The 20,153-nt window shown below is 44.1% G+C and overlaps 1 protein-coding gene across 16 annotated transcripts in view; it reads right to left on the bottom strand.

Moving 5' to 3' along the window:
• DAB1 (DAB adaptor protein 1) overlaps positions 1-20,153 on the bottom strand; it is a 911,827-nt gene that overhangs the window by 69,619 nt on the left and 822,055 nt on the right. For 10 of the 16 annotated variants that reach the window (XM_051857724.2, XM_051857725.2, XM_051857727.2 and 7 more), the window contains 4 exons: positions 4,314-4,445; positions 3,607-3,726; positions 3,134-3,172; positions 1,631-1,696 (listed from right to left, as the gene is read on the bottom strand). In XM_051857724.2, coding sequence (XP_051713684.1) covers positions 1,631-1,696; positions 3,134-3,172; positions 3,607-3,726; positions 4,314-4,445 — 357 coding nt within the window. Of the gene's footprint in view, positions 1-1,630; positions 1,697-3,133; positions 3,173-3,606; positions 3,727-4,313; positions 4,446-4,593; positions 5,458-20,153 lie in introns of those variants that run through there. The other 6 variants (XM_070078444.1, XM_070078446.1, XM_070078445.1 and 3 more) reach the window with 3 other exon arrangements.

Here is a 20,153-nt window from a genome sequence, read left to right as displayed (position 1 = left end):
AGACACCCTGCACTGGGCTCAGTGGAGCTCTGTCTACTTCCACTCCCTCTGGATTCAGAAACCGCACATATGCAAGGCCCCGCTTCCTTTAAAAGGAGCTCTCTCATCCTAGGACGGCGGGTTACCAGCTCTGATTTTAAGGTTGTACCTTAAAAGCTGATGCTGGGGACAAAGGCAAGTTTCCTTTTTCAAGAGAGAAACCTTGTAAGCAATAAAACCTCAAAGCCCAATCTCCCATTTGAACAGAATCCAAACAGATTCAGTGGAAACAGATGACTCTATCAGGCTACTTTATACCCAAATGTTGGTAGAACTAACACATTTTGCTCATTTAGAATTCTATGCAATGATAGATATTGAATATCTGTTTTATTTTTATTATACAAGTAATACATGTCCAAGGCAGAAGCCCACACAATAAAGAAAATTAAAATCACTTAGTAACTGTATTGTTTCCTTTTTCTACAATGTTTATCTTCCAAATCAGAACTAAAATTCAAATTAGTGAAAAATTGCACATTGTCGTATTCATTGTGCTGTCCCTCTCCGTCTCTCAGATATATGTAAGAAAAAATCAAAATGAAGAGTATGGCAGAAGAAGTCTGAGTCGGCCTTCATGTACATGCTTGGGTACAAATCTTGACACAACACTGAGGAGCTCCTCAACTTCCCAGGTATTCCCCTGTACAATGGGACTAAAATACCCACTTTATTGCATATTTATAACAATTAAGTGAATTAGAAAGCATGTTCAATATTCCTCACATGCCAGACATTTGAGAACATTAGTTTGCCTTTCCTTTAGAAGGAAGGCATGTGATATTTAGTTGTCCTTTTCTTTTATTCATATTTATATTCACAATTTTATTCATACTTAGAGTCTCAATATGTTTTCAAATTGTAATTTTTAAAAAAATTTTATTATCTGAGAGGCAGAGTTACAGAGAGAGGCTGAAAGGCAGAGAAAAAGGTCTTCCATCTGCTGGTTCACTCTCCAAATGGCCTCAATGGCCGGAGCTGGGCTGATTCAGAGCCAGGAGCCAGGAGCTTCTTTTGGGTCTCTCACATAGGTGCAGGGGTCCAAGAACTTGGGCCATTTTCCAGTGCTTTCCCAGGCCATAAGCAGAGAGCTGGATGGGAAGAGGAAAAGCTGGGAGACGAACTAGTGCCCATGTGGGATGCAGGCAGAGGTTTAGCCTACTATACCACAGTGCTGGCCCCTAAAATTATATTTTTGAATATATACTTTATTTTCAGTACCAGAGATGAATTCTTTAAAAATTTGAAGAGCACATGCTTTTGAGAAATAAAGAACCCTACTGTATGTCAAATAACAACTATTTATTACATTACTAAGAAAATATTTGATTTTTGCTTTTACTATGAATACTTAAGATTCATTCAAAACTGAAATGTTGTACCCAAGTATCCAACTGGTCCTTAAACATTTCAACAACAAAGCATTGAAAACTACTGGTGAAAAAGCAGGGGAACTAGAAGCCAAATCACTCAAAGGTATTTTTAGTAAGCCTGAAAATGACCCAAAGCCCAGCTGTTCTTCAGCCCTGCCAGTACACTGATGCACTGGCTGGTACTGGTGTAACAGAAAGAGAGGCAAGCAATTGTGTACCTGATAAATGTTTTCTTCCGTTTCAGGATCACGGATTGGCTCATGTCCAGCCTCAAACACAATGTACTATTACAGGAGCAGCCAGAGAGGAAAGGTCAGAGGTGAAAAAGAAAGAGGGGAAAAAAGCATTTGGGATTCAAGAAACAAATCACAGTGAGCATTAAAAGTTACAGGCATTAAAGAAAACACATTAAAGACACCATTGGATTCCTCTAGTACAATGTGCCTTGCTAAGAAAAACACTGCCCAAGTCTGCCATTCAGTCCAGTAGCTGTGGCTGTGCAGTGCCTGTAGCCCTGTCTGGAGAGACTGCCTCTCCATGCACTGGGGCTCTGTCTCAGTCACATTTGAGCATGCTGGCATTGCTGCTGAGAATGCTGTCCCATAGAGTGTGCTGGGGACACAACATTTGGCAAACTCTGGGTCACAACAGAGGTCCGAAATTAACCTGGACGAGCTCTGAAGTCCCAAGCTCCCTCATCCCATAAATCTCACCTTGTTTTACATTCTCAGTGTTAAATACTGAAAACCAGCTTGCCAATGTCCATGCTTTCCAAAAGAACATGTGTCTTCATTCTTTCTGAGCCTGCCAGATAGGGGCTGAAGCCTTATATTATAAGCAAACTCTTGACCCACAGCATTCAAAAGCAATGACACACCATGGAGTGCATCTGACTGGTTTGCCACAGATGCTAGATACTTTTTCCAGCTCAAATATCTCTGTGATTTTGCATCTGCCATGGCAGCACCAGCTTTCTTTGTGAAAACATGCATTTATATAATAAGGGATACACACATATAGCATCTACATATCTCAGAAATGTAAGCTTGAGATTTTCCGTTGTGTTCTAAAAGGTAGGTTGGTTTTGACTTTTTCCCCTTTTCTGTATCTTTGCTTGCACAGAGCACATACTTAGGCCCAAGAGAGGTCACCACTCCATGCACCGCTGGGGCTGCAGACTTTACAGAGTCCAGAGACAAGCCCAGGCAGAGATGTCTCTGGAATCACCCTTGCCCTCCTCCCAACAGCCCTATGGCATAAGCCAAGACATCCAAGGGACATCAGGGGGTCAGAGAGATTTCTCACAGTCTCTGAAACACTCACATTTGTGCTCAAATGTCACCCACTGCCAGGTCCCACCTTAGTCCTTTACTGAGGGAAGTCCCCTCGTTTTTTCACAGGCTCTTTAATGAACTCAGAATATTCAAGAGATGCTTGTGCATGCAGCTCTGGGATCAGACTTTTAGATTGTGGAGGGGACTGAGGCAGGGGCAAGAGGGGGAAGCACATCTCCAAATCCCAGGTTATCCATGTGGGCCAAACTTTTCTTAGGATGCACGGAAGGCCGCACCTGGAAGGGCTGCTGGCGCTCACCCTCACAAACAAGCCTGGTCCCTCCCCAGGTTTTGTAGTCAGTGAATGCTTCTGTTTTGAGCAAAAAGGCTGTGCCATAGGCTTAGCCATTTCTGAACTTAAAACCCCCGGCTTGTTTCAGCAATTACCTGGTACACAGGATCTTCAACATCCTCTTCCAAAATTGTCTATCGCAGAGTGAGGGCAGGGAGGGTGCAAAGCAGAAGATACAAAGGGAGAGATGTGAGCCGTTTGGAAATTACAGGACAGTAAAGAAACCAGCACTGGGAAGGAGAGGCTGGCAGGTCACTACAGCAGCACACACAGCGAAAGCCCAAACCCCTCCCCTGTTGCAACAACAGCAGCAAAAGCAGCCTTGTGCCTTTAGGGCTCTGCCACAGCTGAAATCTTCCTCTGGATTAAAGATTTCACTTTCTCTAACATATCTGGAGTTTCAGAAAATAAGGGATCATGCCTAACAGCTTGTTTTGGGTGCCTATCATTTACACGAAACCTTTCATCTTTGTTTATTTCTGCTTGGCAGCAGCAGGAGAAGACCTGACTGTCAGTTTTCACATCTGTTTATTTTAAGCCCAATCATCTCCTAAATTCACAGGAATACCTGGTACACGGCTTGTTCACACTGCTTATCCTTTTGTGCCTTTTTTTCCAATTCTTCTCTTTGCTTCAATTCGTAAATGAGTTGAAAGAGATCTCTCAAGTCCAGAATCACAGGTTCAGCCTGCAGTGAAACGGGGTGAAGCTCATTAAGAAGGGAATGGTGCTGAGCTGCAGTTGCCAATTTTTGTTTTTGCGGCTGCAACCCACAGCCCTTCCTCTCCCTATTAAACTGAAAGCATTCCATTCTTAATTAATTCTACCTTGTTTATATTGGTTTAGCAAATTGCATCTAGGCTAAAGTTCATTTCTTCAACTAATTATATTTGCAAATTCATAATAATCATAAGCATAAAAGACATTGCTTTTATTTATTAGTGATTTTGAATACAATAAGATTAGGGCAGGCCTTATGTAAAACAGCTATTTGTTTTCTCTTATTTTCTTTTTAAATGAGGCTATGAACACAAGGAAACTTATTTGTATACTGTGCCTCCATCCAGCTTAATCAGAAAGGAAAATAATTAGTCATTAGGAAATATCCATTAGGAAAAAAAAACCTAGAGTGACTGGTCTGAGTATGCTTCCTGTTGCAAGGCTGCCACCTTTGAGCTGGGGAGCCAAGCCATAGCTGCTGCTGGTGGTGCATGGCTTGGCTGTACATAAGGGTGACAAGGAGAGAGTTACAAGTCCCTTGGATGGGATACTCACCGCCTGGGCCGTTTTTATGGCCACAAATCTGTGATTCCCTTCCTTCCCACACACGTATCCAAAGGCCCGGTGATCTGTGATGTCCTTTGCAATGTAGGAGATTTCGTGCACGGCATGATGATGCTGGAGAGCCTGTTGGAGACAAAAGGAAGAGCATTATTTCCGGGGACTTCCCCTTCAAGCTGCTGATCAATAAGAGCTGTGTTTCTGCTATGTGTGAACAGGCCCCAAGGGTTTTTGGAGAAGCTGTCCAGATGGAAGGGAAAAGAGCTATGCCTGCCCTTGAGAAGGGGAGGCTTCCCTCCATGGTCTCGATGCTGTGACCAGAGAGACAAACAGGACTGCTCAGTGCTGAGGGACCATCTGCGGCAGCAGCTGCCTGTATGAACTCGCAGGGCTTGCACCAGTCACTCTGAGCCAGCTTGTGTGCACCTGCTCGATCGTTTATCATGACCCAGCCCAGCCTCACCTCTGGCTGACAGTCAATACCTGTATGCACCCAGGGCTTCTGAATACTGGGGCAGACCCTGAACACTGTACACATCCAGGGGTGCCATTACATTCAGCACCGTGGATGGATCAGCGCGGTGATGACACCTTTCCCACAGTTGATGGCAGAACGTGTTGGAGAATCGACACCTTTCTCTATTTTGTCTGGGGTAGAAGTGAGGTCACTCACAGCTCTGAGGCTTTCTGTGGGGTCAGTCCCTCTGTTTGTCATACACATTCTTTTGTCCCCTTGCCCAAATCCTGTTAGAGACTCCCCCATTCTCTTCCCACAGAGATGATGCCTCCCCCTCGTGTGTTTCTGTATAACCATCATCTCTGCTCACCCAAAATTCCTGATGGGCTGTTCACATGGAGCTCCGTGGCTTCCCACATTCACATATCTTCCTTCCCTGATATAGTGCTCTGGTTTCCCATCTGTCTACCACACCAGGCCCTGTCATCATTATCTCTGTCATTTTAGCACCTTTTATTGTGTCTGTCCCAATAGTTACCAAACTAAATAACTTGGGATTGAAGATCAGTATTTTGGAAATCTTTTGAAAATCACCTTCCCTTCCCATCTTTTTTATCCAAGCTTGGACAAATATTGCTCACCACCTATTAGGTGATGGTGATCTTTATGTTTATGTTCCTGTATGAAATATACTTAAAGCTATATTTATCCAACAATATTCTTTTTTTTTTTTTTTTTTTTTTTTTTTTTTTTTTTTTGACAGGCAGAGTGGACAGTGAGAGAGAGAGACAGAGAGAGAAAGGTCTTCCTTTGCCGTTGGTTCACCCTCCAATGGCCGCCGCTGCAGCCGGCGCACCGCGCTGATCCTGGCAGGAGCCAGGAGCCAGGTGCTTTTTCCTGGTCTCCCATGGGGTGCAGGGCCCAAGCACCTGGGCCATCCTCCACTGCACTCCCTGGCCATAGCAGAGAGCTGGCCTGGAAGAGGGGCAACCGGGACAGAATCCGGCGCCCCAACCGGGACTAGAACCCGGTGTGCCGGCGCCGCAAGGTGGAGGATTAGCCTATTGAGCCACGGCGCCGGCCCAACAATATTCTATGAAGGTTTATAGGGGCACTTGGGTGCATACGGTATATCTGAAGTCCTTAGGCAGAGCCTTTTCATTATACTGAGTATCAAGAAGCTTGAATTCTAGTCTCTGTGTGAACACAAGGTGCCTATTGGACCTCTTGGGATGTCAGGTTTTTCTTCTAGCCAATGACAGTTGTGTACCAAATCAATGGCTCCTTACCCAAGTCCTGGATCCAAAAGGGTCATTGATGTGAATAAAAAGAGGTCCCAAGCAATTTTCAAAATTTTGGAAAGCTAAACTAAATATTCTAATATGTCTGGATACTTCTTTGTGTACTCAAATGACATGCTAGGCTTATTTGGAATTATATCCAGTTATGGTTGCTATACTCCTTAGGTTGTATTTGAACATATTCTCTTAATGACAACTAGTTATGCTTTAATAGTCCAAATAAGAAAATAAATGATTGTAAGTGCAGGTTTTTTTTTTTTTTTTTTTTTTTTTTTTTTTTTTTTTTTTTTTTTTGATCGCATAAAATCTTTCCCATTAGTGAGTTCACAGAGGAAGGGAGAAATATAGCCCTTGGGAAGCTTGTTACAGAAACAGCGGGAATCACTGGAGTAGCTATTCTCTAAGCTCTTGTTCCATCTCCCCATATCCTTCAAGTCACTAGGACCTCTTTCCACAGAGCCAGGCTCCTAGTACACCGTGAGGCGGTCGTCATTGGTTCAGGACCACTGACCTTCCAAAGCATCCATAACTCAGCCCACTGCAATCCTTCCCGGCTTCTGGCCACATGAGTCATTCACTGCAGTGGAATTTTCCATTTTGCTTTAACCTTCCAGGGTTTGGCAAGTCACTAATCTCTCTCTAACAATTCTCAAAGGCTTAACACCATGACCAGTTTGTGCACTGACCACCGCATATCACGTTTGAAGTAGGATGTCACTGTCTGGCACCCTAGTCCCTCAAGTGGCAATAAGACAACTGTATAATATAATGAGTTTTGAAAGTTGGTGTTGGTAAAGAAGGAACTGTATGTTGGTAAAATAATCAAGATCTACTTATGTTTGTTTGATTACCAGAACAGATTCAGCTCACAAAGGAAAATTGCTCCAAGAGCAGTAGCTTTTTCATAGTGTTAATGATGCAAACATTGATGAGATTTATATTGCACAACATGGGGGCATTGATTTCTATGGGCTTTTGTGCACCAGGATGCTATGCAGAAAGGGGAAGTCAGAGACAAAGATGCTCTTCTCCTCTCCTTTCGTCAAAAGCATTTCTCTTTCTGCATCATATGGAGAATGTTATCCACGTCTTCTATTAAATCAAAGTTTGACGACAGTGCCTTATTGATTGTCAAGTGGAATATTGCTCTAAAATTAAGCTGCGATTAGAAGACTTCCTGGTGGAATTAGATGTGGAGATGATTCTGCAATGGTAAAATATCACCTACCATGCTAGACAGCAGATGGAGACGTTTTAATTTATCCAGGAATCCTCATTAAGTGTTTTAAAATCAAAACATTCTTAACGCCTGACGATACTTAATGTTGCCTTGCAAAGTGTAGCTGTGGATGTGTGTGTGAAGTGCAAAAAGATATTTGTAACATTATGTTTTCCCATAGTTAATTTTATGACATGTTAAAAAGGATTTCTCTGAAAGTGTCTCATTCATTTGGAAGCTAACAGTCAGTACAGGAAAACGTCTCTACATTCTCCGATCTTAACCATGCAGACATAATATAGATACTTGGAAAGACAAATACATTCGAATTCTGTTAATCCCACAGTTGTATTATCACATTCATTTTAGCAACTCAGAGCGTCGTGTAAATACTTGCTCACTGAGCCTCAAAATTGCCCATGTCTTCAAGTAGATTTTATCAGCACAATCAAAGACAGCTGAAGCCAGGAGGAACCTGAAGTATTACACAGCTCAACTCTGAGTCTATTCATTGAAGGGACAGAGATTGTACTGGCACGACCAGTACAAAACCCAGGACACGTCTTCCCACGCCGGAGGAAAAAGCATTGAAATAAAGAAACACGATTATGTAGATTGATGGCCTCCTTTCTCGAAGCTCCTTAGTCAAACAATAAAAAGATGATCACCTGACAAGCTGGGATGAGGCAGGCAAGAGAAGGAAGCCCTGGCTAACGATGTGGAACTGAAGCTATTCAGGTTTGGGCAGGTATCTGAGGTTAGAGAGTCACAAATGACAAGGCTTGGGGTAAAGGCCAGCTATAGTTTACCTCAGTGAACTTCAGGGTCATGCTACCTTGACCTTTGACTCTGAGTGACATCTGTTGAGTACCCAAGGCTGGAAAGGTGAGGAGAGCCCTTATTCAAAGCAGACAGAGGGTTTCTGTGAAGAGTTCCTGGGGCAGATTCAGGGAGAACAACCAGGGAATAGGGCGCTGGAGCTGGAGGAAGTGGGTGGAGAAAGGGCAAATTCTGGTCATGTTTCGTCCCTATTTCCTTTTGCAACAGTTCTTATTTTTGGAAAACTGTAGTCTAGATAGATATTCAAGTACTATGAAAAATCAAAGCAGGTGTTTGGTCTTAAAAACAGAGCCATCAGGGACTCCTTCCCTCTGCCATATCTTCATGTATTCCTCTCATTTTGAGCCCTCTTCATTCTTTGAAGCATGGATAAATGTTGTCACTAAAAAATTCCAAGACCATCGCAGGCACGCACATCCACAGTCCAGCGTGATCCTGCTCCCATGACTGCCATAAGGCTCATCATTTCCCCCTTGGGATTTTGTACCTGCCCACCTCTGCACCGTTGCTCATGTATTTCTCTGCTGACTGCCTTCTTCTTTCTCTGCTTCTTGCTTCAGCAAGTCATAGAGCTGCATCATACCTATGCGTCAAGGCACAGCTCCAACATTTCACTCACCCAAGAAGCATTTCCTGGCACCCACATTGCCTCAGTAACAATCCCCATCCCTAGGCCCACTGCATTGCCTTTGTTGATATAAGATGCTGTGCACTCATTAATTTTGTTTACATTTGGACATTCATCCAGTTTTTCACACCAAATGTATTTATTAAGTGCTTACTATGTTCCAGGTCTCATGCTACTTGCCACATATCTGCAAATAATTAAAAGGTAGCCCGTTCCTCAAAGAGCTCTCCATTTCATACAACAGGTAAGTAAAGCAAATGACCATCAAAATATAGGAGAAGTTTTGTCTTGAAAGTGTACACAGCATGACATATGGATTTTGACCAGTCCTGGGAAAAGGGCATCAGAGAAGATGACCAAGGAGAAGACCCTGGGCTGAATGTGGAAGGGTGGATGGGAAGTCCCCAATAAGTAAGTGGGAAAGGGTATTCTCAGAAACAAAGAGCATGCAAAAGTATCCAGGTCTTGAGAGCAGGACATTGTGCCCATGTGTTTTCTCTTCTTGAAGGAAGGACAGACGGACGGACAGAAAGAAGGAAAGAAGGAAAGAAAGAAGGAAGGAAGGAAGGAAAGAAGGAAGGAAGGAAGGAAGGAAGGAAGGAAGGAAGGAAGGAAGGAAGGAAGGAAGGAAGGAAGAAGGAACAAGGAAGGAAGGACCAAGTCATATTAAGATACGTGCTTCACAAGTCTGATGCTCAAAAGAATGTTCATTGAATAAATCAATCAGGTTAATTCACAACATTTCACATAGGATTCATTCCATGAACAGAGGGTTTCTTACTTGATCATCATTAAGTCTTTTTATTTTTGCTTTTCCATGAACCATTTACCAATGTTTAAATGAAGTATCAAATTGTTTGGAGGGTTACCGTCTGACAGCATAAATTACAGAGAAGACTTAATTTGTAGTATGGTTCAATACAGCCAATTAAATACAGTATGGATTAGAAAGTCATCTGCGGCAGACGTTACCATTAGCTTTCTTTTTTTAAGAATAAATCCTAGCCTATTTAGCCTTCATATTAGTGTTGTGTATGCATGTGTGCATGAGAGCGCCTGCTTTCCCGAGGCAGTACTATTCACAGGGAAGATACCCACCAGGATTCCAGTGAGTTAACAACAAAACAAAAAAGCAGAAAGACACAGCGTAAAAATAGATACATGAAAAATACACTACTTCACACCATGAGCAATTACAGTAGTTAAGATCTCACAAGACAAAGGGAGGCCCAGGCTCATTATAAAGGCCTTTCTCTTTTCCAGCATATTTTTGGATGCGTTTGCTGCACTGCAGTGCCAGTGAGGCTGGGAGGTAACTCCGTACCAGCCACCAGGCACCCCATCATCAAATGCTCAATGGAGCAGGTCAGAGTGAATTGTTCCCTGGGTTGGCATGCTGCAATCTTCTAGAAGGACAAGAACAGGTCTCCAAATAACCTGTGTCTAGCTGAGGAGGCAGTGAGATAACAGAGAGGAGATAAGGACACTGAGGATGCAAATCAAATGCGGAGATCTGAGCACAGCACCCACTTCCTGAGACTTCTTTTCTCTTCTTGTATAATATAAAGAATGATACAAAACCCTGAATTTTGTTGGAAATATTACATTGATTCATATGAAATACACCAGAAAGAAATAAAACGCCTTTGGCCAGTGCTGTGAGGTAGTGGGCTAAGCCTCTGCCTGCAGTGCCAGCATCCCAAATGGGCACCGGTTCATGTCCCAGCTGCTCCTCTTTCAGTCCAGCTCTCTGCTATGGCCTTGGAAAGCAGTGGAAGATGACTCAAGTGCTTGGGCCCTTGAACCCTTGTAGGGGACCCGGAAGAAGCTCCTGGCTCCTGGCTTCAGATAGGCTTAGGCTCTAGTCGTTGTGGCCATTTGAGTAGTGAACCAGCATATGGAAGACCTCTCTCTCTCTCTGTAACTCTACCTCTCAAATAAGTAAATAAAATCTTAAAAAGATAATAAAAATAATTTAAAATGTCATTTTTATTCAACTAGAATGGAAAATGAATTAAAAAAAAAAAAAAAACCTTATACCAGAGTCATCCCCCAAATCCCTAAAGTTTTTTTCTAAGGTCAACCATGATCTGAAACATGGAAAAATTCCAGAAATAGCTAATTCATTAAGTTTAAAGTTGCACACCATTCTGAGTAGTGTGTTAAAATCTCATACTCCCTTGCTTCATCCCACTCATGATCTGAGTCCTCCCCTTGTGCCATATATCTATGCAGCGGCCTACTAACTAGCTACTTAGTGGCCGCTGTGCAACTGCAGTGCCTGTGTTCCAGTTACCCGTATATTACTCAGTGATGGCTCCTAAGTGGAAGAGGAGTGATGATGCCGGCAGCTGGAGTATGCCAAACAGAAGCCTCAAGGTGCTTCCTTTAAAGAAGAAGGTGAAGGTGCATGACTTAATAAAGACAAAAATACAAGCTGAGGTTGCTAAAGTTTACAGAACATAAGATATCTTGAGAGGCCGGCGCCGTGGCTCAATAGGCTAATCCTCCACCTTGCGGCGCCGGCACACGGGGTTCTAGTCCCGGTCGGGGCACTGGATTCTGTCCCGGTCGCCCCTCTTCCAGGCCAGCTCTCTGCTGTGGCCAGGGAGTGCAGTGGAGGATGGCCCAAGTGCTTGGGCCCTGCACCCCATGGGAGACCAGGAGAAGCACCTGGTTCCTGCCATCGGATCAGCGCGGTGCGCTGGCCGCAGTGCACCGTCCCCATCCATGGTGGCCATTAGAGGGTGAACCAATGGCAAAGGAAGACCTTTCTCTCTGTCTCTCTCTCTCACTGTCCACTCTGCCTGTCCAAAAAAAAAAAAAGAAAAAAAAAAAAAGAAAAAAGATATCTTGAGAGACACATCTTACTGACATTATGGTATATTGTTATAATGGTTCTATTTTATCACTGCTTTTGCTAAACTCTTACTATGCCTAATTTGTTTTTAATTAATTATTTGAGAACAGAGGGAGAGAAGGAAGGAGGGAGAGAGGAAAAGGGGAGTTGAGAGGGGGAGAGGGAGAGAGAGAGAGGCAGGGAGGCAGAGGCACAGACAGAGATGGGGAGCTCCCTGCCACTCATTCACTCCCCAAATGCCTACAACAGCAGGACTGGGTCAGGGTCAAAACTGGGAGCTGGGAGCCCAATCCAGGGCTCCTCCATGGGTGGCAGAAACACAATTACTTGAGTCATTATGGTTGCCCCCCACAGACTGTTAGCAGGAAGCTTGGAGTCAGGAGGCAAAGCTAGTAAGCAAACCCATGTACCCAGATGTGGATGCAGGAGTCCCAACTGCTAGGTTAAATGCCTACTTCTAAACTTTATCTTGGGTATGCATGTATATAGGGTGTGATTACTATCTGCTGTTTCAGTTGCATCCAGGGGTAGGGGTCTTAGCTGGACTCCCCTGTGGCTGATGGGGAACAATTATAAGCCCTGTCGACTGAAGTGGGGGTTACCAGCTCTCTGCATGGAACATCATCATCATCATCGTATCTCTCTCATAGCGCTGTTGAGAAGATTGCTGTTAGAATATGTACATTGATTACAGCACTCTAAGCCACATGATAAGGACTGGTGAGTGTCAGCCATTGTGAGTATTTTATTACTGACGAAGATGTGATTTTGGTGGAACTTTTCTGGAAGGCTGCCCAGCCCTATGTTTCAAAGCCTTAAAGAAATGCATAAACTGACCCTCTGATTCCTCTGTGGGGGTTTTATTACTTGGAAATACTGTACCACATGGGCAGAACCTTGGATACAATATATTCCCTGCAGTGCTGTTCAACAGCCAAAAATTATCCATGTCCAAAATGTTGAGCATTAGCTGGCCAGGTGAAAAAGTGAATTTTGGAAAAAGATGAAACAGTATTCGGCACTAAAATAAGTCATCTTTCTGAAATATGCATTTTTAATATGGAAATATATTTGCAACATCCTTAGTAAATGAGAAAAAGTGTTCTACAAAGAGTATGCTCAATATGATCTTGTTTTCTAAAAGAAGCTATGCATATCGACATAGTACTCTTAAGTGGCAGAATTACTAGTGATTTAACAAAATCTGATTTTGTGCTTATTTATGCTAGTTTTGTGACCATAAATTTTACATATAAAGAAAAATATAAGATTTTTTTGTTTCATATTTCGAATTTAATGAGTACACCTACATGATGGGATAAATGATTCCCTTTGTATGAGCCATTCTCAGGCCCATTCAGTCTGCCTCATCTCTTTCCCCACAACCAAGTCTCGTCAGTTTCACCTCGGAAACATCTTTCACCTTGTCCATGCTTCCGCCTCTCTCTCACCAGAAGCCATCATTTCCCACCTGGCTTGGTGAAGGAGGCTCCATCCTCCTGCATCCTACGTACTGGTGTCTGCTCCCACAGTCCCAGCACACAGCACAGGGTGAAGGGATTGAGAAAAGAAAACCCTGCAACGTGATCAAGGCTTTCCAGGGCTTCCAGATGTTCTTCAGAAACAGACTGAAATCCTGGCCAGGGCCTGCAAGGAACCCCTGTGTGATCTGGCCCAGTCCCCAAGCTCCTGCCCACTTTGGCTGTTCTTTAGTCCATCTCATGCATGGCACTCCCACCTCGTGGTTCTGCACATGCCGAACCATCTCCCTAGAATGTTCCACTCCTTCCACCCTGGCCTCAGTGCAGAGACCTCTTCGCAAAGCCATGCCCGACTTTCCAGCAGAGACCAGGTTCCCTGCTCCAAGTGCTCTCTGCTTCCTGGACCTCCCCAGGGGGCAGTTCCTCAGCTTGTCGTGATGTGCATGGGGATGCACAGATCACGGTCTGTCTACATCTCTAGTGGTAGCTCCAGGGAAGGCAACAACATATCCTTTTCCTCTTCTCCTGAGCATCAAACGCAGCACCTGTCATGTAGTAAGGATTCAGTACTCACACTCATATGTCAAACAAGAATAACACACAGTTTACCATTTTAACCACAGACGTCTGTGGCATTACTCAGTCACACCGTCCACCTCCTAAATTTGTCCGCTTCCCAAAGTGACACAGGCACCGTGAATTAACAACTCCTCAGCACCCTCTCCTGGCCATCATCACTCTACTTCTTTCTGCCTCTGTGAATCTGTCAGTACAGATTTCTATTATTTACTTAAAACTTTTCTAAAAAGTTATTTATTTGAACAGCACAGAGACAGAGAGACACACAGAGATTGTCCATCCACTGGTTCACTCCCCACATGCCTGCAACAGCCAGGGCTGAGCCAGACTGAAGCCAGGAGCCTGGAACTCAGTCCAGGTTTCCTACATGGGTGGCAGGGACCCAAGTACTCGAGTCCTCACCTGCTGCTGCCCAGGGTGCACATTATCAGCCACCTGGAAAGGGAAGCACAACGAAGACTCGAACCCAGGCACTCTGATATGAGATGTGGGCATCCCAGGTTGTGTCTGAATCCCTGAGCCAAGCAGTTGCCCAGCACATATTTTTCAGTAAGTTGATTAATGAAACTTGTCAACAGGACCCCGGGCCCAAGCCTGTCTCTGAATCTCCTCAAACCCCTCTGGCTCTGTATTTCTTTCTCCAAGCTTTCACTTCCTCAACAATTAAAACAAGCAAGTGGGATTCAGTAAATACTCATGTCCCCTTTCACCCTCCACATTTCTCTCATTCCTTCCTTTCCCAGGTCTGTAACAAGACAACAGCTACAAGAGACGGCTTCCTCTTAGCAGCTCTCTAAACATATGTTATAAACACACCAATCTGGAAAGCTGCATATGCAGTCCTCGCCCAAAAATAGGGAGAAGAGCTACTTATCTAGCTGAGGGCCTCCTGGACCTGGGACTGGGGCTTGGATGGGCCTCACAGGCACACTGGAGACAGGTGTGCTCAATCAATCAGCAGTCACCAAAGTGACAACATAGCAGATTTCTGTTCTGGAGAAGTTAAAAAAGCACCTTACAGAAGGCAACTGGCTGCACTGCTAATTTCCATACTCTGGGGTTCAAGGACAGTTCCATGTCCCTAGACCAAGGAGGAGGTGGCTGCAGCATCATCACAGTTGGTAATGGATTGGACTCAGCGTCCTCTCTCATTCAACTCTAGTCAGTGCCCCGAAGCCCTTAGCTGCTAGCACACACCAGGCCCTGGAGACACTAAGAGGCATCCGATGATGTCTGGCTCTTGAAAGCCACCGATATTTGTGTATATGTGGAAGGGAGGGGCTCCTTCTTTTGCTAGTCACTAAGAATAGTTTGTATATTGCACAGAACTGTCCCCAGTTCCAGAAAGTGTCTATTATGATGGAGGCATCTGAATCTCTCCTTTGCTTTACAGCCAGGGGCAAGTCACCTCACCTTATTAAACGTCAGTTTCTTCACCTGTGAAATAAGTGATTTCTTCCTAGACCAGGTTACGCGTCTAGCAATGTACTTGGTGGACAGTAGGCTCTTAAAGCTTTGGATTTTTCTCAGGTAACTGAGTTTACGACGATCAACACAGTGACTGCATTATATGAAGGTATTTCTAAAAGTTGGTGGGAAAAGCAATTAAGAGATAAATTTACTTTGATGCAAAAAATTTTGAAATCCACGCATATAAATATATTGTTCAGGTACCAAATATGATTTCTCCAGGTGATGTCTTCCTTGGTAGTGACAGGATAAGAGTCCTGGAGTGGCCAAAGAGTGTCAAGAAAGCAAGCCACTGGGAAATCAAGTTAGCAAAGCAAGAAATGAGTTGAAAGTTAGCTACAAACTTTGTAATGTCTTCTATGAACCTGGGTATCCTGTCATTCCTGGAAGTTTAATCCTGTAGTTTTTAGTTATATAAGTAAGGAAATTAATTTTGTTGCTTAATGCTTGTTGAGGTGAATTTTTTATTACTTGTAATCAAGAGATTTATGAGCAATACAGTAACCATCATTATCCCTATCTTAGACAGAAGGACACAGGCTCAGAAAGTGACCTTCCCAAGTAGCAGGAGCCTGAGTTAGGTTTAGAGCAAATTTCATTGGCACTCAAATGTATATCTGCTTTATTATTAATAATAATAATTTTTTTGACAGGCAGAGTGGACAGTGAGAGAGAAAGAAAGAAAGAAAGGTCTTCCTTTTCCATTGGTTCACCCCTCAATGGCCGCCATGGCCGGCGCACCGCGCTGATCCGAAGCCAGGAGCCAGGTGCTTCTCCTGGTCTCCCACGGGGTGCAGGGCCATCTCCTGGTCTCCCACGGGGTGCAGGGCCAAAGCACTTGGGCCATCCTCCACTGCCTTCCAGGGCCACAGCAGAGAGCTGGCCTGGAAGAGAGGCAACCGGGACAGAACCCAGCGCCCCGACTGGGACTAGAACCTGGTGTGCTGGTGCTGCAGGCAGAGGATTAGCCTATTGAGCCGCGGCGCCAGCTAATAAAATTAAAATTCTAAACAGAATCATCAATACTAGAATTGGAAATCTGAATTGCTTTGAAAATATATTAGGACAAGGCAAACACACAAACTGTTTTTCACAAGGAAGTTTTTCAGCAGCAGGAAAATGAGACAAATGTAAAAACTTAAGTCATTCTGTAATGCTAACTGAGAATTGTAAATAGCAACATACACTCATGACTTTAAAAATAGGTTCCTGACACTATTTGCTGTAAGGGTCTAGGAGCAAGGACACCCAGAGCTATGAGCACACCTAATGCTGCTATTTGTTACCCAGCTATCTGCTTATCTACAGATGGCTTATCCTACCCAGAAAGGAGAGGCGGAGAAAGCAAACATGGCAAAAGGTTAAGTTTTAGAATGATCTTCTGAATTTTTCTGTGCTTTTGAACATTTTCATGATAATAAGTTGGAAAAACAAATTAAATCTTAACATACTGTTTTCCCTACCTTTGCTCCCTCTCTTGCTCTCTGAGAACAGGAGAAACCAAGGCACTCAACACTTCAATGACTTGATTGAAAAGCAGGCTGCAGACAAAGGCCTTTATCATGCCCACCTCAGGCAACCACTGGTCCAAAACATAAGGGGGTCTGTAAGAAGTCAGTGTGCTTGGAAGTGCTAAGAGTTGATGCTGCCAGTTGCCTTTGTTCCTTCTGCATTCCCATGCCACCATGCATAAACATCAGCCAGCGTATTTCTAGGTCCAAGAACAATATTTTTAAAAGTTCTGACTCCAAACATGCGGGGGAAAAAATTTTATTCGTGAATCTCTGGGTAGGGGGGAGAGTCCTAAACTTGGAAGATCCTTGAAATACGCGATAGATTTAGACTTTATTTCCATTATATTTTTTAAAAAGGGAGGAGCATACTATTCAGAGTTTCTACCACATGCTAGGCATTGTGATATAACCCCCAACTATATATCACCCAATAACCTTACCCATATTACCCCAACTTTTACTGTTGAGACAACTGAGACAGGGAGGGTTAAGTAACTTGCCCCTCGTCACAAGGCTGCCAAAGTAGACCCTGGACTGCTGCCAGGTATGGCTGGCTCCAGACTCCAGGCAACCTTTATGCACTAGAATAACAGTTCTTTTTTTATTTTTATTTATTTTTTTATTTAATAAATGTGAATTTACAAAGTGCAACTTTTGTATTGTTGTGGCTCCCCCTCCCAACCTCCCTCCCTCCCGCGGCCCTCCCCTCTCCCACTCCCTCTCCCATCCCGCCCTTCATCGAGTTTCATTTTCAATTACCTTCATATACAGAAGATCAACTTAGTATACACTAAGCAAGGATTTTAACAAGCTGCACTCACACAACCACACAAGGTATAGGGCATTGTTCGACTAGTAGTGTTGTTTTTAAGTTTCCTAGTAAAACACATTAAGGATAGAGATCCTATGTGGGGAGCCTGTACTCAGTGACTCCCGTTGTTGATTTAACAATTGGCCCTCTTGTTTATGACGTCAGCAATCACCCGAGACTCTTGCTATGAGCTGTCTAGGCTATGGAAGTCCCTTGAGTTCACCAACTCTGAACTTGTTTAGTCAAGGCCATATCACAGTGGGGGTTCCTTCCTCCCTTCAGAGAAAGGCGCCTCCCTCCTTGATGGCCTGTTCCTTCTGCTGGGGTCTTGTTCACCAGGATCTTTCATTTAGATCGTTTTTTGCTACTGTGTTATGGCTTTCCATGCCTGTGAGACTCTCATGGACCTTTTAGCCAGATCCGAATGTCCCAAGGGTTGACAGAATAACAGTTCTGAACGCACTCGAACAGCCTATGTTTTTGTTCTCCTAAAATTCTTATTTTTATTTCTGTTTCTTTCTGCATGAAGAATCCTAATAACCATTGTAGGTGTTTAGTAATGTAACCAATGATTTCAACGTTTTAGCTCATGGTGTAAAATTATTGCAGCAAGTAGGTAAATGAGTGTGGCTGAATGGAAATGAAACAGCATGTTTTGCTACAAGTCACTGCAGAAACGAGGTCATTAGATTTAATGGAAAATTACATTTTTGTGTTGTAACCACTCTGAAATTAACCCTCTGCCTTGGTCACAATGGAGCCAGCACGCCAGGCAGAAACTTGCAAGAAAGTGAATTGAACTAAAGTGCAGCCAGTGGAAAGAAGGCTGGGTTAGGGGTGAGATGGCTGGGATTCCAAGGGCTGGTATCTTCATTTAAAAAGCAATGTGGATAGCAGGTGGTCATCCTGATAAATACAGGCTTCTAAGACACTGCACTGTTGAGGAAAGACATGACTTTGGGTAGACACAGGTCAGCACTTGTAATCCACATCTGTTATGTGTCACTTCTGTCACCTTGAACAAATTGCCTAGCTTTCTCAATTTTAGTGTCTCCATCTATAACTTCATAAAATTGGGTGCGAATGAAGTCAGATCATGTTGGTAAAGTTCCTAGTGCTTTGCCTGGCATATAGGGAACTTAATAAATAACAGTTGCTCTCCAGCTCAAAGATTCTGTTACCTAAACTGTTGGTCATTGCTAGGTGTTGAATTAAGTCTTCCTCTCCAAATCCATGGACTGAAGTCTTAAACCTCTCTGAAATATGTGACCATATTTGGAAACCGTTCTTGCAGACATAATTCACTAAGGTGAGGTCAAATTGGACTAGGGTGAGCCCCTAATCAAATATCCCTGGTGTCCTTATAAGGGGGAGGGAGTTGGACACAGATACATACTCAGAGAGAATGACATGTGAAGATGACCACAGAGATGGGGGTGATGGGTCCAAAGCCAAGGCAAATCCAGGAGTGCCAACAACCACTAGAAGGTGGCAAGAGGCATGGAGCAAGTCTCCTTCACCACCCTCAGAAAGAAGGAACCTTGGCCTGCACACCACACCTTGCCCTGAGGCTTTTGGGATCCAGAACTATGAGGTGCTAAATTCTGTTGTTTCAGGGGCTCGGTGCGGTGCGTGCTACTCTGGTGCAGCAGCCCTAGGAAGTGAACATAGCAGCCATCTTCCTAGTTTTATCTGCAGATGCCTTTTCTTAAGATGATATGGTAGTGAGGCAAAGGGTAAGGGAACAAACGCTACACGGACTCTCAGGTATCCTGTCCCTGTCTCATCCCTGTTCCCTGAGTGAGCCTCAGTTTTCTCACCTGTAAAACTCTGCTTTTCAACATGGAGGGCAAGCCCTCTACTTTTCCTATTGCTGCCAGACGTTTCTGCTTAACTCAGACCCTTGGAGCGCTGTGCAGCGCTGCGCAATTCATAACTGCGTCGATCCAATTATTTCCCATTTAGTGCTATGCAGCATTCCCCAAATACACCAGCAAACCACGGAGGGGTGGGCCAAGCTCTCCGAGGACAAGGATCAATTGTTTCTCTTACACTAATTGGCTCCATGATTTGTTAGGCTGTTGCCTTGGAAGAATGAACTGTCCATAAAAGAAATGAGCGCCAAGTTGCCCCCTTCTTTGCAAGTGCAACAAACACCATCCTGTAGCCCTCTCCTTGAGCCTACCCGAGGATCTGACAGCATAAAATTGACAAGAGTTAATAACCTCTTACTTCCAGATCTACCATTTTCCTGTCGGAGATGAGAAAGCCCAGGCTCAGAGGGGTTGAGCAACTCACCAAATCAATTGCCGATCGATGACCAGGTTCAGATCTGGGACTGAAAGCAGTGTGAGGCCGAACTCCATGCCCACTTCACTGAAGCAGGTACCCATTTACTGCACAGCCCTAGGGCTGTGATCATTAGGCTCTGCCCAGCTGTCTGCCTTCTTGTCCCTCCTCCCTGGCAAACACTTCATCTCCAGGCCAGACTCAGAGACTGCTGCACCAGAAGGAGTCTTGGCTACGTCACCCAGTGCGTTCAGCATCCAACACCACTAAAGCTGCTGGTCCAGCTCTGATTTACCCCATGACTCAATTCTGTAACTGGACGTCTGCCTTGACCAAGAGACTCCTGAGCAGGCTCTGTGCTGGACGCTGGTGAGACACAGAGCTG

The sequence above is a fragment of the Oryctolagus cuniculus genome, chromosome 7, assembly GCF_964237555.1.
Source record: "Oryctolagus cuniculus chromosome 7, mOryCun1.1, whole genome shotgun sequence".
NCBI classification, from domain to species: Eukaryota; Metazoa; Chordata; class Mammalia; order Lagomorpha; family Leporidae; genus Oryctolagus; species Oryctolagus cuniculus.
Note: the sequence above shows the minus strand (reverse complement) of the source record. Positions and strands in the feature narration are given on the sequence as shown.